General features: G+C 42.5%; 3 protein-coding genes across 4 annotated transcripts in view; 2 read left to right on the top strand and 1 right to left on the bottom strand.

Annotated features, from left to right (window-relative positions):
- The window catches only part of kcnb2b (potassium voltage-gated channel subfamily B member 2b), a gene marked incomplete at both ends in the record, with an annotated part of 83,048 nt that extends 72,986 nt beyond the window's left edge, over window positions 1-10,062 (top strand). Inside the window, one exon of the mRNA XM_083681657.1 lies at window positions 8,086-10,062. Within this exon, the coding sequence (XP_083537783.1) occupies window positions 8,086-10,062 (1,977 nt within the window). The remainder of the gene's footprint in view (window positions 1-8,085) is intronic.
- Window positions 10,063-16,083: 6,021 nt separating this feature from the next.
- On the top strand, window positions 16,084-20,054 carry terf1 (telomeric repeat binding factor (NIMA-interacting) 1). 2 transcript variants are annotated; one of them, XM_083679558.1, is made up of 10 exons: window positions 16,084-16,284; window positions 16,382-16,471; window positions 16,680-16,807; window positions 16,900-16,986; window positions 17,539-17,688; window positions 18,547-18,656; window positions 18,852-18,878; window positions 19,208-19,305; window positions 19,480-19,562; window positions 19,760-20,054. In XM_083679558.1, the coding sequence occupies exons 1-10, from the start codon at window positions 16,107-16,109 to the stop codon at window positions 19,919-19,921; spliced, it is 1,113 nt and encodes a 370-aa protein (XP_083535684.1). In that variant the 5' UTR covers window positions 16,084-16,106; the 3' UTR covers window positions 19,922-20,054. The 2 variants fall into 2 exon arrangements, with proteins under 2 accessions (XP_083535684.1, XP_083535683.1); XM_083679557.1 differs by having other exon boundaries at window positions 16,382-16,477.
- A 155-nt stretch (window positions 20,055-20,209) lies between these two features.
- On the bottom strand, window positions 20,210-25,643 carry sbspon (somatomedin B and thrombospondin type 1 domain containing). Its single transcript, XM_083679578.1, has 5 exons — window positions 24,861-25,643; window positions 22,672-22,866; window positions 22,429-22,507; window positions 21,527-21,703; window positions 20,210-20,768 (listed from the first exon to the last, which is right to left on the bottom strand). The coding sequence occupies exons 1-5, from the start codon at window positions 25,081-25,083 to the stop codon at window positions 20,651-20,653; spliced, it is 792 nt and encodes a 263-aa protein (XP_083535704.1). The 5' UTR covers window positions 25,084-25,643; the 3' UTR covers window positions 20,210-20,650.
- Between the last annotated feature and the right edge of the window lie 775 nt (window positions 25,644-26,418).

Here is a 26,418-nt window from a genome sequence, read left to right as displayed (position 1 = left end):
GACAATTTTTTTTATGGCAGACTGTTTGTGCAGACCTTCTTATGATGTAGATATTGTTTGGCTTCTACGGTGTCATTGATTCACTACCCAAATGAAATGAAGTGACTTCTTCTTTTGTTGGCTGACCTTATCCTGAAATGAGATTGGAAGTTTTATTTTAAAATCATATTGAAACCCACTCAAGCAGGTACTGCTCTGTACTGTGTTCAGTATGAGCTGAGTGATGACAAATGTAATTGTAAGTGACACTCTGTATTAGCTTGGACATGAATACTGTGTTATGTCAAGACAAATGGGTTGGATCTGCAGCAATTATTGACTACATTAGGAGTTGTCAAAGGAAAATGAAGCGCTCGATGTCTTCGGTTGTAATAATTAACCGTCATTATTTTGTAATATATAAAGTCGTTTTGGATTGTCAAAGCCAGTTCAGTGGATGAAAGTTGGAACCGTCTTTTGAAGTTTGAAGTTTGAATTACCTCATTAATATAATTCAACGTATTTATGCATATGTATGAAAATATCTCGAATTGAAAGAGTTGGCACAGAACAACTATTTATCATTGAAATTTTTGCCCTGGAGGAAATGCTTTGAATATTATATAGGTCCAAACTCATAATGACTCTGGCTTCTTCCCAAACCCCTCTGGACCTCGGAGGAACCGTTGGACAAACAAATTGAACAGCCAATAAATATCCTGATCTCTCTCAAGTCTCCACTAGGCCTATGGGGGCTGGAATTACTCTACCACCATGAAAGATTCACTTTAGTTGTTTGGTTTCTCAAACAAAGATTTTCACAATACCACTTGTATTGATGTCTGCAGCTTAATTCTCATTGCATGGTGTCTATGTGTCTACACTGTTATTGACCGAGGCGATTATAGTGATGAAAACTCCAATGATGAATCATTCACTCCAAAGGGGAGGGATTGCTATGATTCTAGAGAATGCCATTGGCTATGCCCTGTCCTCTGTGTGAGTAAATAAACTAGCATGGTTGTATGAGGAGGCTAGTATTCTGTATCTCTGGACAGTATTCCATTCCTCTTCACTATGATAGCATTGCGTATTCCAGGCCCACTCTCTGTCCTCCGTGGCCAAGCATGATAAATCTCTGCCACAGTACTGCTACCATAGGCCAATGGGTCATGAATAATATCAGTTGTGGTGACTGGCTTATTACCTCAATTTATACTGCTCTACAGTTCTTCAAGCCTGGCTTTTAGGACGAAGCCCATAGAGCTAAAACAAGCATATGCTTGAGTCATTGTTCTTAATTCCAGAGGGACAGTGACAGCCCCTCTGGTTATGCTACGCTACTCTGTAACTTTCACAGCAGCTAAAGCACCGTACTGTACAGTTAGCTATGACTCAAACAAGTGCTGAGGCAACGACGCCCACACACAACGCACCTTTTTGATGGGATCATCAGATTCACAGACAGAGATTCAGTTGCAAAAGATAAAACATCACATAGGGCGAGGATCAATCTACATTAGCATAGCCATAATCACCCAAATTGACTCGTCAGCAAAAAATTATCATACCTGAAGAATGGCTCAATTGGTCCGCCACAAATTGATGATGCGAGGGAGGGTGGAGGAGAGGAGCGGTGAGGGACTAACTGTAGGTGCATCATGGGTCTGTGAGAGCTCAGGTGGTGGCGGATCGATAGGGCCCTGGCCTGTGCCAATCCGGGCCGGTGTCCATAATACGATCTGTACACAATCGATGGCCTCCCCCAAGCTGACTGACAGGCCGTGAGGGTGGTGTAGAGCAGGTAATTTTTCTTCTTCCTCCTCCGTAAGGGGAAACGGATGAGGTGACATGGTGGTGGGGGGGGGGGGGGGGGTCAGTGGTCCATAACCGTTAGAGACCTCTGGCCTGTCAGACAGGGCAGTTAGAGGGGAGTTAGTGTCCCTGGTTGGGTGGGGGGGGGGGGGGGGGGGGTGTCATAGTATTTTCATGGCCCCCGTCCTAAAGACGTCTTCATCCCCACTACCCCCTGTATAGTTTCTCTACTGTAAATAAAAAAATAATAATACATGATGACTGATGTATAGATGATTCACTTACTTAGACAAATGTACTTGTTGTTAGTTGCTTTGGATAAAGGCATCTGCTAAATGTCTAAAATGTAAATGTAAATGTAGATGACAGGTGAGGAAACCCCCAAGGGCCTTGGCAGCTGTGTGACCCCTGCTAACATTTACTTCTGGGTCATCTCACATTTCCTGCTCTGGCTTCCCTAAGGAGCTCGCACCAGCTTACAGCGGTCAGGGGTGAATGAGTACAAGCTTGAACACACACACAGACACATAAACACACTCACACACACCCACACACACACACACACACACACACACACACACACACACACACACACACACATACACACACACACACACACACACACACCAGACATCGGCCCGAACCACTGCTCACTCTGTGTGGTGTGTTGTGAGGCAGTTATTTGGGATGAGAGCCAATGTTTTGTTTTGGGGGGAATTTCTTAAATCATTTATTTTTTCATAAACTCTTTTATTATGTGCTGAACAATAGAGAAAGGGATTGACCTCGTATAGAGAAAGAAAGGAACGCCTGAAGTATAATCATTCCCTTTCACATTCTCTTCTCCACCAGCCCTGTGATGGAGCCAGCATGACTCTGGACTCCTGCAGCATGTTACCAGTCATCTTAACCAACCTCTGTTAACAAGTTATTATCCCTTTGTCTAAGCTTCTGACCCCTCTGATGTACTGGAGGCCCAGAGAGAGAGAGAGAGAGAGAGAGAGAGAGAGAGACAGAGAGAGAGAGAGAGAGAGAGACAGAGAGAGAGAACCTCAGAGTCACCCCTAGCCACTCCTGTAGATCTGAGAGGATAAATAGAAGCAATATACTAGTAATAGCGCCTTCTTGACTCATGGAGAGGTGAAATGTTACCCTATTGGATTATGATTACAAATCCATGATTGTCTGCATGGAATTGCATGACACTATGCATGGAAGTAATGCTTGGACATACATGTATACAGAATCATCTTTGATGTAGCGATGGATCAGTGCTACCACAGATATACTATCATTTGTACAGATTGTCAATATATATATATATATATATATATATATATATAGAGAGAGAGAGAGAGAGAGAGAGAGAGAGAGAGAGTTTTGAGACTCAAGTAGATCAACCTTTTTTAACTAAATAAAGACACATCACAACTTTGATAAGTGAAATTATTATTTATTTATTTATTTATTTATTTATTTATTTATTTATTTATTTATACCCTGAAATTATAGATACTTACCTGAAATAAATATAGATATCTTAGTCTTATCTTATAACTACCATCTTAATACTACTTACTACTAAATAAATCAATTGTAATTAAATACATAAACACAGTCCATTCAAAGTCAAGAGGGTTTGAGTTGTCAATCAGAGGGACAGTTTACAACTCAGAGGCAGACAGGAAGCCCATCTTCACAGCCAAGTCCAGAATCCCCGGAATGGCCTCCAGTTTCACCATCTCCTCAGCAGAGAGCCACTGCTGGTTGGAGCTCACACACTGCTTCTTACGTGGAGGCTCCACCACCTCTTTATACTCAGTCCGGGCCTGTCTCTTCCTCAGCGTTGTCACTCTGCGCTCATACAACTCTCTCTCCATGGAGCGGAACTGCATAGCTCTGGTCCTCCGCTCCAAGAAGAAGCTGGACATACGCCCCCTTTTCTCCTCAGGCAGGTGGTAGTGAACCGTCGGGTCGAAGTGTAACAGCCAGAGGTAGTAGTCTTGCTCAGAGACATAGGAGTGGAACTGCCACTGCTGGCACTGCTCGATGTGGTCCAACTCTTGGAGACAGAGGTTGATGTTCTGCACCGGCATGTGACCAGGACAAGGCACTACAATACAAATTAAATATTTGTCAAAAGGTCACATTACTGGTACCAAAAAAACAGCTTCATTTGCCTAAACTAGTCCAAAATAAATACAAATAAAAAATTCATGAAATAAGACATTTTACACTCACCATTGTTGATGGAATTAAGATGCAGTCTTCCTTGTACCCGTGGTGCAAACTGGTGCTGGACATAAAAGCTCATTTTTGAAAATTCAGGAATCTTAGCTTGGAGAAAAAAGTTGCAGGTCTAGTCTTAGGGTTGTTACCACCAAAACTGAATTCTAAATCAAAATTGGCGCCTAACAACCAAACATTCTGACTCAAACATTCTGCTGAAGTTGCTATATTTGATTGTGATATCATCATATTCAAATGTAATTGTATTTTTATGGTTCAGAATTGCCATGACAATGAAATGGAATCGATGCAATCTGTTTCAAATCAATACATGCTCTTTATAACCAAGTGTTCTGAATTACACAATTCTATCATAGTTGGGTTGTTTGATTGTGATGCCACAATGTTAAAATACACACTAATAATAATAATAATTATAATAATTTATTTTATTTATAAAGCATTGTTCAAAGTACAACACTAACTATACCTTGTCTACTGCTTTTATCTAATGGGAACTTACATTAATTAATAATAGGACCTTTTTGTGGGGTTTTCAATGAAAAATTATTGCAAGAAGATTGCAATTACAAAGTGGAGAACACATTACCTTATTACATTATAGAAGCAATACACTAGTAATCATGCCTTCTTGACTCGTGGCGAGGTGAAATGTTACCCTATTGCTTGTACCATGTCTTGCCTGTGTAGGTCTGCTTGTTACTGTAGAAATAATTTAGGAAGCTTTTATTCACAATAACTTGACAATTGACACATACAGTACATACAGTATAATACTGTGTTTGAGGCCAGTGCAGCAATAGAACCCACAAGGGTGAGGTAGCTACAGTACAGTAGACATTCTCCTTTGAATGGGGTGGTTGCCAGGTCATATCCAGGTCAGCCGGTGGGGTCATGCTCTTTTCCAGGTGATTAAACCTTGTTGCACCGGGAACACACGCCATCTGTCGCTCTGCTCACTGCCGCACATGCAAATCAGGACCAGAGAAGACGAGACCTGAGTAATTGATCTTCTTAACTACTCCCCCTTAATTAAGGGAGGTTAATGCAAGCCAGGATGGATGGCTCAGCCTCTGCCTCCCTCTCTGAGGGAGCGTCAGGCAGTATCCAAAATTAGCTTCTTATCTGTGTGAGTGGGTGTGTGCGGGTGGGTGGGTAACATCACACCTGCATGTGTCGATGAATGGGCAGATGATTGTGTGTGTGTGTGTGTGTGTGCGTGCGTGCGTGCGTGCGTGCGTGCGTGCGTGCGTGCGTGCGTGCGTGCGTGCGTGCGTATACATTGTGTCCATCATCATCACCTGTATGACCTCTAAAATATTTGGGTCTCTTGTACTCACATTTGTTTGTGGTTCACATATGCATCCATGCGTGTCTGAATCTATGCTTGTGCAAGCACGTGTGTTAGTATCAGTTAACATAAGGATAGGCAAGACCACCATCGTCTCTACCTTCCAATCTCAGGAACTGCGTCCCGCATTTGGAGCGAGTAGTGGAGGTCACCTGATCACCTGATTCCGTGGCCGAGTTCCCGGGCGAGACTTAACGTGATGTAGTAGCGCTCGCCAAACGGTCGAGGTTGAGAAAGCAATCTGTGTCTTCAGGTCACCGTGACAACACACTCTTTTCTGCAGCACTAGCCCAGGCTGCCTCTGAGAGCTGCTAATAGGTTTAGCCTAAGTGGCGCTCATTAGCAACAACACTTCCTGCTTCCTGAGTCACTCTCCCTTTAGAGAGCAGGAACGTGGCCTGGAGGGGTTGTGTTGCACAGTCATATTGCCTCAAAGCATTCATTTCGTGCTCTGGCTCATCTAAAGCAGCTTATCTTGAAAGTTACACATTCTGTTCATTAAATCGCAATAAGTGTTATGTGTTTCTTTATATAGAGCATAGTTCAAAAGGGATGCTCGCTTAATAGAAAGTGGAGCCTTCCAGTACGTTGTGGTCCTTATCCTTTAGCCCTTACAAGTAGTGCACTTGTTGAGATGGTGATAAACTGCTCTGCTGTTCGGTACAGTGAGTGTAGGACAGTGACTCTTCACCCCTAGCTGTGTGGGCTGAGGTAGTGTGGAGAACGGAGAGGGGGTGTGGAGTGGAACTAATCCCCACAGCATTCTAAGGAGGTTTATCTCTCCTGGTGGAAGTGGAGGAGGATTGAGGGAGGAGGAGGAGAAGGACGAGTGGAGGGAGGGTTGAGAGGAGGAGGTTACAGTCCTCACTCTGTACTGTCAAGGTCAGAATACACACACCAAGAGGACACACACCTATACACACACACACACACACATACACACACACACACGCACACGCACATGCACATGCACATGCACATGCACACGCACACGCACACGCACACTCATACGTGCAACGAGTGTGGCCCAAACTGACATACCCCTCTTGGCTGCCACCCTGACATACACCTCTTGGCTGCCACCCTGACATAAGGGGATTAGAGGAGGATGTTCTTGCCCCATCAACCCAAAGGGGCAGGAAGTAGAAAGTGATGACTAAGAGGAAATGATGATCGTTGTTGTCCATATAAGTATTTGTTGTCCATATAAGTATTTGTTGTCCCTCTTTTTATGTTTTGCCTTGATTCATTGTGAGAAAAGCAGTGAAAAGCAGTGATTATGTGGAGCTTTATCGCAGGGATATTGGATTATCAACACAAGGTTTTCCATTTAGGTCATAGATCAATATTTGTTTGTGCGCTCCTTCAAATCTCCTTATTATACGGTAGACAAGCCCAAATGAGGTCACATCTTCATTCTGCACATGTATCTCTACTACGTTTCCTATTGAATGAGATGTAAACACTGACTATAATCACACTCACTATGCGACATGACATAATAAATCTCTCTGTGTGTGTTTGCGCCCGTTGTTTGTTTCTAATCTACAAACAACCCACAAGCATTTGCACTGTTATCATCTTCTCCGTCAATCTGTTCTTTTATGAGCCTTCATGTTTTTTGTGGGTCGTAATACAACATACAGTTCATTGTTGTAGGAGACTACAGTGATGAAGAAATGGACTATGATGAGATGAAATGAAGACAGGAAGACAGATGTGCAGTCCATGTGACAGCATGGGTGATTGTAGAATAGCCATCTTCTATTGGCTAAATTGGCTGAAGAAGTAACAGAGTGGTGAAGTGAGAGGTATGCATTAGCTATAGTGAGGAGCAGTGTCCCAAGAAGTCTTTAGTAGCTTCCTTTCTTGGTTGTGGAATTAAGTACAGTAGATTTGACAGAAAGCTTTCCAAGACTACAGGACACAGTCAGTGTGTTTGAGCTGTTGAAGTGTGAAAAGGCAGTGGATAAATGAGTGGCAGGCTTTGGTAAGGAGGTTAGCTCATTCTATTGACTAAAGTCTGTTAGTGCATCTCTTTTCTTCATCTCTTTTCTTTTCTCTCTATAGATAGCTCACTATCTTACTCTTTCATTCTCTTTTCATTCATTCTTTTACTCTTCCCCTGTCCGCTCACTTACATGCTTTATATTCCTTACATGGAGAGCACATTCCCATTCATCAAAGATTCTCCTCAACCCATGAAATCAAAGGACCCTCCACTCTAACGCCGGGTTTTATCCATGCTATTTATATTCCTCTGGCTTCCAACACTCACTTATGCAGCTCTCACTGAGCACTCCTATCCTAAATTAACACCTAAGATTATTCACAATGCATCTCAAGTCTGGAAGTAACGTCTGGGATGTAATGTGTTGACTCAAATATATAGATTTATATTCTGAAGAGGTAATTGTTATGACACTCAAAATTCACCCCCTTTTGCAATGAATTGACAATGACAGTGAAAGTGATACGTCAACTATATGAATGTATAGGGCTGAAGTCTCACCTTTGATTGAGGGTGTGTACGTGATAAGATGTTCATTTTAATGCTTGCGGAGCAGGGAATATGATCTCGGATATGTGTACTATACAGTACTTGAATACTTTTCAACAGTGCTTTTTAGGATTTGATCATAACTAATATGTTTTTTTTCTCTCCCTCTTTCTCTTTCTTTTTTCTTCAGTTCTTGGCCATCATATCCATCCTGTTCATCATCCTCTCTACCATCGCCCTGTCACTCAACACCTTACCGGAGCTCCAAGTCATGGATGAGTTCGGCCAGGCCAACGACAACCCTCAGCTGGCCCATGTGGAGGCAGTGTGCATTGCCTGGTTCACCATGGAGTATCTCCTTCGCTTCCTCTCCTCCCCCAGCAAGTGGAAGTTCTTCAAGGGACCGTTGAACGTCATCGACCTGCTAGCCATCCTGCCCTACTATGTCACCATATTCCTGACCGAGTCCAACAAGAGCGTTCTCCAGTTCCAGAACGTCAGAAGAGTGGTCCAGATCTTCCGTATCATGAGAATATTGAGGATTCTGAAGCTGGCCAGGCATTCCACCGGACTGCAGTCCCTAGGGTTTACACTCAGAAGGAGCTACAACGAGCTGGGCCTGCTCATCCTCTTCCTGGCCATGGGCATCATGATCTTCTCCAGCTTGGTGTTCTTCGCTGAGAAGGATGAGGACGCCACCAAGTTTACCAGCATACCCGCCTCCTTCTGGTGGGCCACCATCACCATGACCACAGTGGGCTATGGTGACATCTATCCACAGACTTTGCTTGGGAAGATAGTTGGCGGGCTCTGCTGCATTGCAGGAGTGTTGGTCATCGCCTTGCCCATCCCCATCATTGTCAACAACTTCTCTGAGTTCTACAAGGAGCAGAAGAGGCAGGAGAAGGCCATCAAGAGGCGGGAGGCCCTGGAGAGGGCCAAGAGGAATGGCAGCATTGTCTCCATGAACCTGAAGGATGCTTTCGCCCGCAGCATGGAGCTGATGGACGTGGTGGTGGAGAAGGGAGAGGACAAGCGATCCCTGGACAACCACCTGTCGCCCAGCCGGTGGGACGGCACGCCCAAGCACACAACCTCGGAAACCAGCCTGAGGACCCTGGACAAGAAGTTCCCTGAGTCCCCAAACCGCATCACCACCAGTGGCAGCCCATCCCAGCAACTCCAAGGGAGCACCCAGCACCTCGACGCCCAGAAGCTGGAGGAGATGTACAACCAGATGACCAAGTCTCAGTCCGTCTCCAACCTCAACACTAGCTCCATGAGCACCATGAGCACCAGCATGGCAGCCTCCGTAGCACCACAGCAACCCTCCGAATCTGTGCCCACACAGGAAGTGGAGTTGGAGATGAAGGAAGTCGCGCCCTCCTCTGAGCACGTACTGAAGGACAGGCTGGTCACTGATGTACCGAGCCTGTCTAGCGTGGATAGCTTCACCAGCTGCACAGCTGAGGCTGAGTTGGGAGAGGGGGACGAGGCCAGACATCCCAGGGCCACTCTCCCTCTGGACCTCAGCCGGCTGAACCTCCCTGAATCAGGGGAAGATGGTGAACAAGGTTCCCAGCGCACCATACTGAAAGATGGCCTGTATGAGTTTGTCCCCTTCAACCCAGATGGTAGTACACAGTCCCCAAAAGAGGAGGAAGAGAGCTTCGACACAGTCGTGGAGAACATCAGAAGCTCTCTGAGAAGCACCAACCCTGTCAAGACAAAGGGCCTCAAGGTAAACTTCATTGAGACCCCCACTGAGGGGCCCCCAACGCCCCCCAGCACCACCTCCCCTCAAGACTTCAGCTCCAGCCTCTTGGAGGACGAATCCCCCGAGGGGGAGACCTCACCACTCATCCTGACTACAGATGAGGAGGAGACCTGCCCCCTCTGCCCCAAGAGGCTGGTGGTGGACACTCCAGACCAGGGTCCATCTGCTGAGAACCATGAGGAGAAGAATCTAATGGAGGTTGCAGGGGCGGCCGTTGAACCGTCATCACCGAAAAGCGCAGCGTCAAACTACACCCAGGGTGCCAGCGGGGAGGGCAAAGCCGAGAGCAACCAAAGTGGACACAAAGTGGAGAACCACATGTTTACACCTGAGATCCACTTGATGCCTGGGGATGGCAGCCTCACCCCGACCTGCGAAACCAGCATGTGACTGTAGGCGGAGCTGTGAGTGGAAAGACCCACTGGAAACCTCAGCCTGGTGGTGTAAGAGAAGAAAGGGAAGAAGAAGAAGAAGAAGAAGAGGAGGGAGAAAAGGGGCACACAGAAGGAGTGAAAGAGATATTTTTGCATGGCATGACAAGTCCCTTTTACTTGTGTCGTTGTTTCTCGCTGAAAATGAGACTGCAGTGCTTTTGCAGACTTAGGAAAACAGTGGGCTCAAAGAACAGAGAGAATTTATCAGAGTATGAAGACATTTTGATCCATATGTACATATGAACCTTGTCCTTTTTTTCTAGCAACAATGAGAAATGCACAGAGGGACTTATCTTTAAAAGCATGCATTTAAAAAAAAATATTATTTTACGGTGCTTAGTTTGCTAAAGTGCTCCACTGTAAATACTATGACAACAACGGCAGTGACAATGCATAGGCTGTCAGAAGAAATCAGAAGGTACAGTACATATGATTCTAATGTGAAGGGAATTGCATTGAGAGACAGAGACAGAGAGTTGCAACGTAGCGACCTATGAAAAACATATCATTACCTTTTGTGGAAATGCAATGTGTACCATGACGACGATATAATGTTTTTGTGTTAAGATAATATGTATGAACTGTAATGTTGACATTATTGTCTTTGGTTTGCATAAAGACTGGTTTGGTTTTCAGTTAAATGTCATGATCAAAAATACCTTAGACTTAATGACCGGAATAAAATGCATTTTGTAGGAAATTAAGATACAAACACCTTTTTTCCTCTATCAAGTATACACCCGTAGTTACCAAATACGTAACCAGTGAGGACAGCAACTGGCAGATGCTTCAGCTACTTAACTTAACTATTTATCAAGTTTCAGATGACAGGACGTGGTAAAAAAAAACTACAACATGTTTGGTTGATGTACAACCAAATCTGTTTCTTGATTCCAATACAATCATGACAAAGATATATTATGTATTCTCTGACATCAGATATGTACATCTTAATGTAGCTTTACAAATAAACAACAACAAATAGATAGGCCTACAATAGCTCAGATATAGAGGCTTGCAAGTAGGGCAGTGAGGTCCCAGAAAAAAAGAGTACGATATTCATCGGTTCAATAGAACTGGTCATTAACTCTTGCATATGCTGTTCATACTGTAGCTCTCCCTTTGACAATTCAACAATGATAGCCTATCACTGAAAAGTAATATACTTTGTACTGTCAGAGGACCAAAAAAAGCATATTGTCATGCTTTTATCTATCCTAGCTGCTCAACAACATTAAGTGTAATGTGTAGATGACAGTCGTTTTTTCTTTTCCTCATGGGTGGTTTGTCTGTAACTTCATCGTCATCATATCCTCAGCACTCTGATGTCACAGTAGCTGTTTGTTCCGTACAATTGCGAGTTTATCCAATCCTGCTGATTATTTAAGACATATTTTTTTGTATTGCTGTAGTGTCTTGGACTGTAAATTATTGTGTTTTACCGTGAAAGAAACCGATTTCAGTCAAACTTAAAACCCAAAGTTTTACTTTCTCGCTTTTGTTTTTCATCGAATTAAAATATCTGTTTTATGTTGCCTTTTATTCCAATTTATTGCTGGAATATATATATATATATATATATATATATATATATATATATATATATATATATATATATTGCTTTGGCATGGCACATGGCTGAGTGTAAAATAACTAGTATTGAATTTGAGGAAGCCACATAAATCAGAATGGCACCGTGATGAGAAAGATGGATTAACATTTTCTGTTGGTTCTCACAGTTGAGGAGAGGTGGAAAGTGCAATACAGCATTCTGCAATCTATGCAGGCCAAGAATTGTGGCACTTTATTTTCTGTCTATTGGATTTGTAAGTGTACAGGCAGAAACAACACTTGTATTTTTCAGATGATATATCTTTAATATATAAAGAAAAAACAGTGTTAACATTAACATAATCACAATGTAAACGGAGAATTTAAATCTTACTTACTAATATTGTGTGACTGGCAGTTGCTGTCAGTCACCCTAATGCCAGATGTCAGTGGACCTCAAATTAGATTTTTCTTTGGAGATAAGGATCCCAATTGACCATGAGGGCCTTTTATAAGTCACAACAATTGAACATATACATCTATGGAAACTATGAAGATATTATCATTTCAATGGCCACACACAAATAAAGTATTTTATGTTTTTTGTGAATTAATGTCGAGAATGATTCTATTTTTTCTAAACCAAAATCAAGCACGACCACAATTTCCTGCCATACGGTGGTGGAAATGATGCGTGCCTTTTCATAAAGAGTATTTATGAGAAGGTAGCTAGTCATTTGGCTTTGTTCATATAGCACTGTACAGAAAACTCTAATTTTTATAGGAAAAAATCAGGTCTTTAAGTAATAGATACAAGTAATATTATTGAGTTCTCAGGTTTTCTATAACTCTCTGATGTTCTGATTGGATAGACTTTCTGTTTTTCATTTACAGGTAATGTCAACTAGTTCCTACTTTTTAAAGATAATGTTGTCAAATCCACATTGATGTCTTGGCTACCAGGGAGCATGCAGTACTTTACCTCCTGGATATCTTATGCCCCCCATTTCCACCCCCATCAAACTGTGGGACAAACAGGAGTGCAGACATAGATAAGAGTGTTCATTTCATAGGTGTTTCAGCTGTTTGATTGAAGTAGAGCTGAGAGTGTGCAGTCATCATTGAGCGTTGTGTCTAATAGACAAACAGAATGACAAGCTGACAGAAAGTGATCCTCTTGGTCATTGGGTGAATCTCTCTGATTGACTTCTACTGAAGCCAATATGAGTCAATGAGTCAGTACTGTAGATCATGATGGTTCTCATTGGGCAGATCCCCATGGCGAGCTCACAGGAACAATGGTCCATATAGTAGGTAAATGGTGGGTACAAGGAGTAGCCAACTTTGGGATGCAGGGACACTAGTGTTTGGCTGGAGGAAGATCTGTCTTAGGTGAGATCTAATAAAGCTTCCTTCCAAACAGTTACATCGCTATAGTGATCAGTGGTCCAACTCTCCCTCCCTCTCTGTGTTTGTATCCAGACTTACAATATCATCTTGATTAATGAATTTTGAATTAGTCTTTCATCTTTTCAAAGGAGGTTATGATAACTTTCTTTGTGAAACTCCTTATCTATGATTATGAGTCTAATGTTTTATTATGTCTTTGCTTGTATTTATCATATCTCCATGTGAGTGTAGAGCAGTCCTTCATTTCACAGGTAGAGTAGAGAAACAGAGGATCTGGGTTGGTCGGCTGTGTTTCCTCTGGATGATGTTGTTGTGGATGCTGAAATTAACTCTGTGAGCTAACAGCTAAAGGACTGTGCTGTGTGGTCTCACAATCACACTATCATTTGTGATATTGTAAATGGCTAAAAGGTTGTGTCTTTATTTTCTATGAGAGAATGGTTATTGTCTGTGTCATCCACGCGTAATTACTGTACCAAACCCCCTCACCACGACACATAATTACTACAATGTTCGTCCCCATGTGTTCATGTATATTCTGCCTCTTATTTGGGGATTTTGTTTGTTTTTGACACCTTCTTTTTTTTTTGTTCAGTTTTTAACGGACATTGTCAGAAGCGGCATCTTTGTATGCATGTAGTAGTCCGAACAATTATGTGACCACAGAACACTTTGGTATGGTACATGTATGTCAACATTTCTGTAGAGGTAAACAGCATTGTTCCCCATTAAGTCGACTAGCATATGCAGGATAACAAATAAATGTGTATATAATAACATGTGTGTTGGTTGTGTGTGTCCTGTCTGCGCCTGTGTCCTGTCTGCTCTCCTCTTTCTCAAATGTCTGGGTAAAAGCATTCACTGCATCATGGTACTTTAGACCAAACATTTGAGTTAATTATTCATCTTAGGAAACCACTTACTTAGAAGACATTTTTCATTCATAACAAAGTTCAGTGAATCATTCTTCATCTCCAAAGTTGCAGACTAAGCAAATAACAAATGGTTCCCTTATCATAATATGATAAACAACGTATCACAGATAGGAAATATGTTTAATTTAATTACAAACAATGAAGTCAAGCTCAATAAATCATTACATATCTCAAGGTAAAATGTTTATAATGACTATAGGCCTATCTGAAAATACATTATCAAGATTCATAGCTTTATATTTCATTGCATGCTTACTTTAATCCAAATTATTTGTTTAATTTACATTTACATATTTGGAGGTAATGAGCATAATCATGATTACAAATCCATGATTGTCTGCATGGAACTGCATGACACTATGCATGAAAGTAATGCTTAGACATACATGTATACAGAATCATCTTTGATGTAGCGATGGATCAGTGCTACCACAGATATACTATCATTTGTACAGATTGTCAATATATTACACAGAATAGATTTAATAGTCATCATATATTACAGTTGTTATTGTTCATAATACTTTGCCATGAACAATCGGATAAACATTTTCCATGTATGTAGGTCTACTCCATTAGAATACATACTAAGAAATCTATTATTCAGGGATAGTTTAATAATAAATCCAGCTTTTATGTCTAAACAATAAATGTGCCTTGGGTAAATGCATTGGCAGTAAAAAAAAAGTTTTTTCAGAGAAAGGGAACTAACTTCTTTTTTAGACTGTGTTTAAAGTTTTTTCAATGAAACCAGGATTAAATATTATCCTGAGAATGGCTACTAACAGAATCTGAAGTCTTTAATATTTGATTGTCATACAGATTGTAGCTAGGGGTCAAAAGTGATGTGGCATAGTGCGTTAGCCTAAAAGGAAAATTGTTTTTCCAGACAGTGAAAAAGTAAACTCAATCTTTCCACCTCAACAATACGTTTTCTCAGTAAAACAAGGGTCACGTCACATTCTGAGAAATTTCAGACAGAGCACTTTAAGTCGAATGGTGCAGCTGTCCATCAGGTGACAGGACAGCAGGTTAACCGTATGCAAATACATCCATCACATGTTCAACGGACAAGGCTAAAAAGCAGCTATGTTTTACACTCCACCATCGTTAAATGTTAATCTCCAGGCAAAGAGCTATACAGAGAGGAGCCATCCAATGATGCCAAGCTTAAATGTCTTACCATTCTCATTAACTACTGAAAACACTACAAAGATTTGAATTTAGTTGAACTACCACCAAGCTACAGCAAAATGTAGTTAAACTAATAGTTTAGCTATATGTAGTGGAACTACTCCTCAACACTGGTAATCAGGACTCAGTATTGTGTCTAACAGGGACCATGAAGGTTATTCTCCATGTAGAGAATGTGTATGATGGAGATGGATGTGTTCTGTTATTACCATCATGTGAATCAGTCAGGCAGGCTGAGGCTGGTCCTCTGATAGGCTGTAATATCAAGCCCTCTGATTGAATGTAATATAAAGCTTTCTGAGAATGTAATGTAAAAATCTCATTGTAAGCAAATACATTAACACATACCATCTTTTAAGCTCTTCTGGATTTAGTATGAAACTGTTTATGAATTATATGCACTATGCACTATGGTCAATGCTAACTGGGATCCTTGGGACTGCCTGAGTCTGACGTTACCCCATTGAAGTTGAAATTAACTGGGTTAGGGTTAAGGTTAGGGTTAGGGTAAGAAAGGGTTAGGGTTAAGGGTATAGGGTCCTCCCAAGGATCCAACAACACCTTTGATCCCTAGCCACAATCTGTATGACACTTTTCTGATTTCAAAAGTGTTTAATACTACAACTAAGAATTGTGTGGTTTAATATGAAGAAGGAAATGTATTTATATTATATTATAGTTGTATGTGAACCATACACTCTAGTATAAATGAGATAACCAATGAGCAATTAATTAATTAATTAATCTTTGCTACAGCAAAATGTGCGTGTGTTGTGTTACCCACTCCCACCCGCTAGGGGACACTATTCAAACACTACACACCTTACCGCGCGGGCAGAGGCACGCAAATTTAAATTAAACAAGTCAACGGCTCGCAACGCGATAAACATTGTCATGAAAGCAATGCACGATGGAGGCAGATAACAAAACCGTGACAATAACAAGCACTACAGATGAAAGTGCCAACTTTACGAGTGTGGCAACTCTTGCTAAAACATGGATGATCGACTTTTCTTTTCTAAGTTTGTGTCGTTATTTCAAGGAAGGCAAATTAGAGGAGTTCAACCAAACGATTTCGACAATGGCTGGTAAGTGTCCTGGTGTGGCAGTTGCTGAGACAGGATAACTAGCATGGGCTAACTAATTTGCTTATATTCATCGACTGATCTCATCACTGTGTTTCAGCGGTTGTTGAGGGTGTCTCGCATTTAAAAGCCCAACAGAAAAAGAAGATCTGTGGTTTCCTTGCGAGGATCATGCACAGCAAACAGTTGGGTAAACGTCAGCACTGTACATCTTTAAAACTAGCCTAACCAAATAAAACAAATTTCCTGAATCACTTGCTCATATAGCCTGTGTGTGTGTGTGTGTGTGTGTGTGTGTGTGTGTGTGTGTGTGTGTGTGTGTGTGTGTGTGTGTGTGTGTGTGTGTGTGTGTGTGTGTGTGTGTGTGTGTGTGTGTGTGTGTGTGTGTGTGTTTGTAGACGTTCATTATGACCAAGATGAACGGATGACTCCTCTGATGTCTGCGGTGAAGATCTGGCCTACTTTGAGAGAGAGTGTAGCAGATGATAGCCTGTTTGAGAACGTCACCAATCTCCTGTATGTTCAGGTAAACTCCACATAAAGGATGTTAATGATTTATATGTTGACTGGCTCTTGTATAGTATTTTGATGTGACTGTTAATGGCCCCTCTCTCCCAGTCTGTTTCTGTGTGCTTGGAGAAGGGGCATTGCTCCATGGCTTCCTCTGTCCTGCAATGGCTTCAGGAGGAATGTGATATCCCACAGGTAAACATCTACTATTGCCATCCTTATTGCCTCAGTGTTTGGGTTAGGGTTGGAGCTAGGGTTAAGGTTAGGGTTGGAGCTAGGGTTAAGGTTAGGGCTGGTGCTGGGGTTAAGACTATGGTTAAGGTTAAGGCTGGTGCTAGGGTTCAGAATCAGAATCCTTTTATTTGGCCAAGTATATTTGCACATACAGGAAATTGACTTGGTGAGGTTGGTGCATGGACATAAAAAACAAATAGCAAATATTGAAGAAATTTACAAAATAGCAATAACAAATTTACAAAAAAAAAGAGCAGCAGAACAATACTTCTGCTGCTCTCTTGTAGGCTGTGTGAGACTAAATGGCAATGAGGCTAGAGGGTGTGAAATGGTTGTGGGGCATGTACACTAGCTATGGTTAGGGTTGGGGCTAGGGCTAGGGCTAAGGTTTCACCAATAATTACCCCCAGGCTATGCTGAAACCTCAAGATTTATTCTGCTTCAAATGCTCTCTTGAAGCACTCTTATGAATGACATAACATGTTACAAAAATATTATGACTGCTCTCCATAGAACTTGGGGATCAAGCTGTCTTTCATTGTGAACAAGAAAGACACCTACCACCCATTCCTCTTGAACTTCAGCTTCAGTCGTCTGCTGGAGACCATCCAGACCTTCCTGGACTCTTACCTGGAGGAGCATCCCTCTGACTTCCTTCTCAAGGTACTGTGGTTCTGGGAGGTTTCTGCCATCAACAACTGACTTAGGATCAGCTCAGTCCCAACCTTAACCTTGTGGAAGTGGAGGTAGACCTTTTTAGTAGAGCTTAACTGCAGTTCCAGAGTTATATATTGTCTCTATCAAATAGGCCAGTTAAGGTCAGGTTACCCTAAAGTAGGTGTCATGTGATCATGTAGTATATACTATTACACTGAAAGTGACTGAAACAAATGACTGCCAACACCCAATAGAAATGAGCATATTGATTCATAACAGACAGTAAGTGTCATGTGATCATATCACATGAAACCCACAAAGTAGTGAGGCGAGGCATCAGGTGTTAGAGAGGAACCCTGGGTGGAGTTCCTAATGAGGACAAATGCTAAGAGAAAGTTTCCCTCATGAGACCTATCCCCAGAGGAACCTGTGAGGGCATGTAGCATTAGCTGCTAGCTCTGCCCTGCTCTTTGAAACATGGTGCACTGGCTGAGTCAAGGTGCTGAATGGGCACTAACAGTTATAGTTCATTGGAAATGTAGCATCTAATTATGTCGAAGGGCAGACTTCACCATTGAACAGAAATCCCCATTTGGGTCCAAAATGGACTTGCTCATTCATGGTGTGACGGATGTTGAATTGAGTCAGGTTACAACATCTTAATTATTATGCTCTTGTGTAGACTTAACCTTCAATTATGGATTTCATCTCTCTAATTATTCCTAATGATGAGCTATTGAAGCTGCATTGAAGTGAGGAAAATAATGTAATGATCTAGTAAATGATGGTTTTCTGTTATTGGCAGACGAGGATAGAATAAGTATGTGTACTATAACCCTGTGTGAATCTGGTATGTGTCTTTAGGCTGCGACTAAAGTGCTCCAGTCATGTCCAAGGAAAGAGGCTGAAGAGGACTCTCCCTTGGCTCTGGATAAGTTGGACACCACCAGCGAATCCTCTGACTACTTCAAGGAGTAAGAAGTGGTTGTGTGTTTTCAGTCCGCTGTAAACTGACTGGCTAAAATGCAGTTGTTCTATATAAGGCTATGCCATGTGTGAACAACAGTAGCAGTGTATGCGAACAATTGCTCAATATTGTTTTCTGTTCAGAAATGCTCCTTTCCAGTTTCCAAAGTAAATCATGTGCGTTCCGCCTTGTTTCTTAACAGGAATAAGGAGAATACTGTTCTTATGAGGTTAGTATCAGACTGTCTATCTGTCCCACTCTGCTGTTTTATTACTGATATTTAGTTAGTTATTATATGACCTGTATGGTCTTTTTATATGCTATTATGAAAGTAGACACAGTATATTAGCTCAGCACTCTGAAAGTTCTCTGACTTTGGTATGATTGAGTGTGTCACCTTGCTAAAGGTGAATGTCCTCCCATGCCAGCACAATCAAGTCTCTCATTAAGCCTGTATATTTCAGCATTACGCTACCTTGGAAAGATATGAACAATTATACTGCGGGTCTATGTGAGGTCAAAAATAATGTCTTTAATCATGTATGAATTCTAACCCAGACCCAAAAAGAAACTGCTATCAACAAAAAATGTGCAGCCATGGAAACCTGAATCTGGCAAGAAGCCCTTGGTCATTTTAAGAAGAAATGCAAAGCTGGGTAAGTTCTCTCTCTCTCGATACAGAGTTGAGGAAATGGCTGTGTTTTTCTAACTTAGATCAAATGCAACGTATGCCAAGTCATTTTTTTATTAACAAGAACATAGCAAAACAGTTAAGCATAGCTGTGTTTTAAACATGCAAAGTTGACTCTTGCACTCTGTCTCTCCCTCAGAGGCAACTCGGCTGACATTCAGAGGAGCTTCACCTGAGGCAACCGTGGACATGACCATGTGCAGGAGGAGGAGACGCAGCAAGGTTGCCCACAGTATTTCTTCATCACTAACTTTCCTTCTAACTAAGAATAACTATTTTTATTATTATTTATTAATAAAACGTGAACAATAACGTTTTGACACTATTTTACTCTGTCTCAAAAACTAGAGTTGTGTGTGAGTTGGTGCATTTTTAAGTAACTGCAGCTCAAACCTATTTTCTTTCGTTTTTTTCTTCAGAAATGGACGTATGAGCTGGATATGCAGCTGAAGGCTGGGGTGAAGCGCCACGGTGAGGGGAAGTGGGCAAGCATCTTACAGGACTACGACTTTAGGGGTCGCACTGGAGTCATGCTCAAAGACCGGTGGAGGAACCTGAAGAAGTCGGGGAGAGCAGTCTGAGGCCACCCATAATGACTCACTGAACGTCCAGCACACACTGTGGGTGGCGTTCAACTTCTCTGGCTCTCCTTTTAACTTGGTTAAGACTAGAGCTTGAGTGTGCTGTACAGTGTACTAAATAGTTTGTAAATAGGTTTTGTGTTCAATTCAGTATTTGTATTCCCCAGCTTGCAATGTGTTATGCACAGTACTCTTATATTTATGTGGAGAAGTTCAGTAGGTGAATTAAAGTGGCCCGTCAGGGTGTTTTATCTGTAACGTAGTGGTAATCATGTCAGAACAACCAGATACCAGCAGAGGGTGCTCCACATCCTTTTATGAATTCACATGTTACAAACATAAAGAAATCCATACAAGCGTTATTAAAATAAAATGTTTTTTCTAATTGTTATTTGTACACTTTTTCTGTATATTTGCAATATTATTTGTGACTGAACACAAGTAAAGCAGCATTGTATAGTACAATGTTCAATCATGTTTTAGAATGTAATATATGATTGTGTCTGTACAGTACATAGAGGAAAGCATTCTATGAACATGGATTTGCTAACTGAGTCTGTTCAATATAGGCAATGTTCATTTGATGTTGATTTGTGTGGTTTTGGAGTAGATATTACTTATGTTGTTTTCACAAATAATAGATCAGTCTCATGATGTATCCACAAGGACAATGCTTGGATCTCCTCAAGTGTCCATATTGGGACACAACATTGAGACGTGTGCTGTGGTTTAGATAAATATGAAGCTGTGGACTTGTGGACAGGAGCACTGCTGTGTTTTCTGGACCTTCTTCCATGTTCCTCTGCAGCGTGGGCTCCCCACAGCCTGCCAATGGAGCAGCGCCTTACTGCAACACACACAGCAGCATGTAGATAGTTGGATTAACAGCCTGTGTTTAAGCAAGAGAACATGAGAAGCTGTGCTCTATTTTGAAAGAAGTCATAGTTTGAGGGTGTTGCAATCCTTAGACTAACTATACTTCACAGTCTACATGCGACAATAGATTTGGGAAAAATACTATGGATATATTTTGAAGGTGTGATCAGAGGTGGTGTCAGTAGTCAATAGGGGATAAGGGCTTGAGTATAGGTAGGTGTCAGTAGCCAATAGGGGATAAGGGCTTGAGTGGAGGTAGGTGTCAGTAGCCAATAGGGGATAAGGGCTTGAGTGGAGGTAGGTGTCAGTAGCCAATAGACTCTAACCTAGAGGATAAGGGCTTGAGTGGAGGTAGGTGAGGGGGTTTGCAAGAGACCATACTCTGTATTCCCTAAACTTTGATAGTGATATGTAGGAAGGGCGAGTTCAGGGTTAAAGGGCAAAGGTCATCCTAACAGGAGAGTGTTGAGGGGTACAGACTTCTGTAGCACAAAGAGAAGACTGTGATGACCACTCCAGCCACTCTGTGTCTGTCTGTCCATCTGTCTGTCACACCCCTTTCACACGGATGTGTCCCACATGTGTCCCACGAACACAAACATTTCCACAAGCGATTTATCTGACCTTAACGATAGTAGTAGCAGTAGTTAAACACAAAATCTGGATTTACCATTCAACAGTGTGTCTGCATAAACATATTTGCCAAATGAACCCTCCATGACTCCATACCTGTCAAATCCTTGGCCATCTCCTTGGCAGCTGCTGCTATGGTTATGCATGGCGGGCGGTTGGCAGGCCACACACACAGTGTAGCCCTCACGTAGGTACTGCATCCAGTGTGTGTGTGGCCGGTTTTCCAGTGTACAGTAGGGCGTCAGAGACTCCATCTTATACTCCATACAGAATCTGAGAAAGGAGATGGGGTGCAGGGTTCAAATTACAGTGTTGCCAAATTACAGGGTTGCTGGTGCCTGTCAGTGGCACTCCCTAAGATATTATACTGTATAAACATATTAAGTAACATGGGCACCCTCATACAGTAAAAAAGAACAATATCCATGTTGGTCCAGGTTAATATATAAAAAGTCCAACAGTATGTAAGAGGGAGCTTGGTAGGTCAGGTCATAACTGGTCATAACTGGATGTGGGCTGTCTTTTCTTCTGTCTGTTACTCTGTGTGTTCAAAGGAACCCACCTATTGTGGATCAGACCTTTTGTCAATGTTTTATTTCAAAGTGTTCAGTGTAGGCCTCTAAAGCTGTGTGTGTGTGTGTGTGTGTGTGTGTGTGTGTGTGTGTGTGTGTGTGTGTGTGTGTGTGTGTGTCAATTAGATGTCCAGGTGAGCAAATACTCTATGCTTAGACATTTCTCAGGCGAAGAGAATCATGTTTTTGTCATGATAACGACCACAGGGGCAACGTTTTGAGTTTCACATCAGAGAGAATGTTGAAAGAACTTGAAAGGTGGTAATAGCCCCAAGCTATTACTATTACCACATAATTAATAAGAAGCATAGGCTGCTCAAGTTCCCTCTACCTTCTCTGATGAACAGGTGGAATTCTAGGCGTAGTTAATACACAAGCATTACATGAGCCCCCATAACAGCGTGTGGCTACCTAATGCTCACATACCCAGGGTCCAGAGGCGCTCCATAGATGTCAGTCTTTGGTCTTCCTTTACCAAACTCCATGCTGGTGATAAAAGCTGGACCTGAGGAGAGACCAACACAGATATGAGAACTGGATTGGTATTGGTAAACAGAAGACAATTCTCTACTGATCAAGTCATTACCTCAAGGTGAGAAGGAAGAAAGGAAGGATGCATTTAGGAATCAAGTATTGGAATCAGGCCCCTGTGTACAGGTGTGTTTTTACCTGTGGTCTGAGCGCAGTATGCCCCGTGGAGGTTACGGTACTCCATGCAGCCAGCCTGCTCTTCCAGGCCGGGGCAGGGGTCTCCGCTGTTACGAGGCTCCGTCTCGATGTTCCTCCGGCGGATACGCACCGAGGGCTGGCAGGGCTGGGCGCAGCCACTCCAGTAACTCCACTGGGTCACCACACATGACTGGGCTGGAGGGTCACACACAATGCAAGCTAGAGCTGTAGTACATTGACAAGGTGGATAAGGCAGAAAAAAACTAGCACTTACACACATGGCAATTTCTAGCCATGTTTTCAGTGTTCTTGAACCTATGAGAAACCACTCTTTAGCCTGTGTAGTGAAATATTGTAGGATTTGTGTTTCTATTAAGGCTGTCAAAGGAGTTAATCGCATGGTTTGCTGTGATTGATCACAAATTAATTGTAATTTTGGTTTGGTAAAATTTTGCCTGAATTAAAGGGTTGTTTTCATTGAACGAAACTCTACATTGGGTTGTAGATGTCATATAAAGGGGTGAAAACACAAAATAATCTGCATCCAGATGTTTTTATTAGCATCTTCTTCGCCAGTAACAATTCAGCTGTGATAAAAGAATATCTGAACCTCTGTAACTGGTGAAACACTTAAATGGCATAAATGAATACAATGTTCTCACTTGTATTTACTCCCCCATATCCATGGTATTAAACATGCTACTGTATACAGTGAGGTTGGGATGCTTGGATCTTCTCAGCTGAGAGCTACAACAACACAAATTCACTCAAAGGAACATGTCAAGTTTCTGACTTAATGACTGTACTATAGGAAGTTCACTAACTGTTAAATCTCTTCAGCCTATGCCAAGAACTAATAGGCCTATATCAAAATGTAAGCAGTGGGACATAGAAGACAAGTTAACCACGCTGGACAGTGCACGCTATATCTGCCCTCCACCGTGCACAGTTTGCAAAGGTCTGTGGTTTCTCTCAGAGACAACCTCCGCGTTTGATGGTAGGTTTGAACAAGGCGCTGCGCAGAATCACTGATCTACAAATCATCTGCTGCGAGAAATAACCACCGATTGTTGATCAATATAAGCGAATCTGCGCAGTGCCTTACTGAGGCTGACCATGTGGAGAGCGGCTTCGAAAACGCCTTGGCTAAATGAGGCAAGTCACTTCATCAGCGTGTCTGTTGTCCTTTTCCGTTATTTCATTTCGTAAATAAAATCCATGCATGCGATCAGTGAAAACAAAACTATCGTAGGCCTACCTGGCAAAGGGTCAAAATGGGGAAACTGCGTTAAAAACAAAAACTTTTAAAAGAAACTAATTTCTTTTAATCGCACGAATTAACGCGTTAACTTTAAGTGATTTGAGGGCTGAAACTAAATGTACTCGGTCCATTCATCCATTTAATCCAGTAATTATCTTTTCAATGCCTCCTCAAGCTTTCTGAGAACAAGTATTAGATACGGTCTGCTTGTTTGTTATGTACAGTAATTGCTCCAAATGCATAAAGAATAATAGAAGTACATTTCTCAAATATTTGTTAGAATTTCATTCAGTATTTCAATTAATTATATGTAAAAGAGTTCAAAAGAGAGCCTATTTCATCAGTCAGATGACTTGTGGTTACAACATTCTCTATTTTACTGTATATCAGTTACACAGAGTGACCTGACTGCTGGTGAAAAAACAGTGTTGTGTAACCACCAAGTTTGTGCCTTAACACTGATAAGATCTCTTTTGAACTATTTTGCATAGAATGTTGCACATACCTGTACCAGTTATCATGGGAGATGTCCCAAGCCCTTACTGTAGATAAGTGGAGATAAATACATCAATATCATCTAAGTGTGTGGACACAGTTAATTTACCAGACCTACTTGTCATTATCTTGCCATGAGAGAACAGATGAAAGTGGTGATATTGTCAGTGTTGACACAAACAGGCAGGCTGACACGAACAGGCAGTATATGAGCTAGGAACCTATTTGTTCACTACCCAGGATTAGGGTTTGCTGTAGGTTAGGAAGGTTAGGTTAGGTAGGTTAGAGTTTGTGGTCAAAATGGCATTTGTTATGAGTGAGTGTCATACTGTAAGTCCTCTCTATTATAGCCAGATAGTGATATAGTTCTAGTAATAGATATAGATACAGTGATATCTGACGTACTGTAGTAAGTAACTCCACCCTCTCTTACCTGGGCACTCAGTGAGGTAGTCAAAGCAGCAGTCTTTGGTCCTGACGCAGCTGTCGTCACAGTAACAAGTTCCATACACACGGTCCATCCTCCAATCCTTCGTCACACAGGTGAGATCTGAACCCCGGCAGCACTTTCCAGAGCACCCCCCGTCCGCCAAGTGGTACATTCCCAGCACGGCAGCCACCAGCAGCAAGCCAGAAAACTCCACGAATGACCCCATTACCACGTGCCGAAAATGGGGGGCAAGCCGAGTGGCACCCCCTGGGCTTCCCCTAACAAGTCCAAAAGAGAGTAAGAGCGTCTATGTCCCCTCCTCAATGTGTGTGTGTATGCTTGCCAGTGTCCTCTCCAAGATGTGTGTGTGTGTGTGTCTGTGCGAGTGTGTATGTGTCTATGTGTGTTGTCCCCTACTCAGTGTGTGTACTCCTTCACAGTTAGCCCTGCTCCCATGCTGTCAGTGGTGAGAAGGACAGGGCAGGATAGCAGGACTCCCAGCACCAGCCCCAGCCCAGCCACAGGAGCCCTTGTGACCTGGAATTCCTGTGTACGTCCGGCTCCACACAGCCCTTGTGTTTGCCCTGAGCAGCAGGTTCAATGAGCACCCCAGAGGAAGAAAAGCTCCATTTTGGCTCCACTCACTCTCACTCCCTCTCTCTCTCACTCACTCAGTCACTCACAGCGCTGGTGTTGTGTCTGGTGTCTGTTTCTGCCCCGATTACAGGCTAATACATGTATCCCTCCAGAGAACTCTCCCTCTTGCGCTCGTTCTCTTTCGCTCGCTCGCTCTCTCTCTCTCTCTCTCTCTCTCTCTCTCTCTCTCTCTCTCTCTCTCTCTCTCTCCACAGAGTCCCCTCCCTCGAGTCTGTCACATAGGAGGAGATGCAGCGAACACAGGGAGAGGGAGGTGGAGAGTTGCAGGGTGTGTTTCCCTCTCTCCTGGTTTGTTGCTCACTTTCTCTCTCTCTCTCTCTCTCTCTCTCTCTCTCTCTCTCTCTCTCTCTCTCTCTCTCTCTCTTTCTCTCTCTGTCTTGCTCCCAGTCGTTCTCTCCAACTCTCTCTCTATTTTTGTCTCACTTTTACGTCTTCTGTTTTTTTGTTTCCCTGTTTCTCTCTCTCTCCTTTATCTCTCTTATTCTGTCCCTTTCGCTCTCTCTCTCTCTCTCCCTACTCCTGTAGTTTCTCAGTGGGTCAGGTCAGGTGCCAGGCTTGCCCAGCCAGTCTCTGCCACACCAGCCCCAGTCCCCAGCAAGGCAGCAGGAGGAATGTGAGGGATTGGCTGGGCTCCAGAAGTTAGCGCCTGGGGGCTACACTACAATCGCTACTGTGTAAAGACACCTCAGTTGTCACCATTTCTCTGTCTTTATCTCTCTCTCTCTCTCTCTCTCTCTCTCTCTCTGTGTCTCTCTCTCTCACTCCCTCTCTCTCTTTCTCACTCTGTCTGGTAGTGATCTCTTCACATCTCACAGGTGGTTCTCCCTTTTTCTTTACAAATGGGGATAGACCGAAGATGAAAATGCAAATGAGCACATTCCAGGTTAACATTTGGTAGTTAGTG

This window comes from Argentina silus (assembly GCF_951799395.1).
Source record: "Argentina silus genome assembly, chromosome: 1".
NCBI lineage: Eukaryota > Metazoa > Chordata > Actinopteri > Argentiniformes > Argentinidae > Argentina > Argentina silus.
This window is presented reverse-complemented; position numbering and strand designations above follow the sequence as displayed.

Coding starts and splice junctions, on each gene's coding strand:
- terf1 (XM_083679557.1), top strand. CDS start 16,107: ATGGAGGCAGATAACAAAACCGTGACAATAACAAGCACTACAGATGAA. Junction 16,285..16,381: donor AACGATTTCGACAATGGCTG/GTAAGTGTCCTG, acceptor ACTGTGTTTCAG/CGGTTGTTGAGGGTGTCTCG. Junction 16,808..16,899: donor CCAATCTCCTGTATGTTCAG/GTAAACTCCACA, acceptor CCTCTCTCCCAG/TCTGTTTCTGTGTGCTTGGA.
- sbspon (XM_083679578.1), bottom strand. CDS start 25,083: ATGGGGTCATTCGTGGAGTTTTCTGGCTTGCTGCTGGTGGCTGCCGTG. Junction 22,508..22,671: donor ATACTGCGCTCAGACCACAG/GTAAAAACACAC, acceptor GTCTCTCCTCAG/GTCCAGCTTTTATCACCAGC. Junction 21,704..22,428: donor GGAGCGCCTCTGGACCCTGG/GTATGTGAGCAT, acceptor CTCCTTTCTCAG/ATTCTGTATGGAGTATAAGA.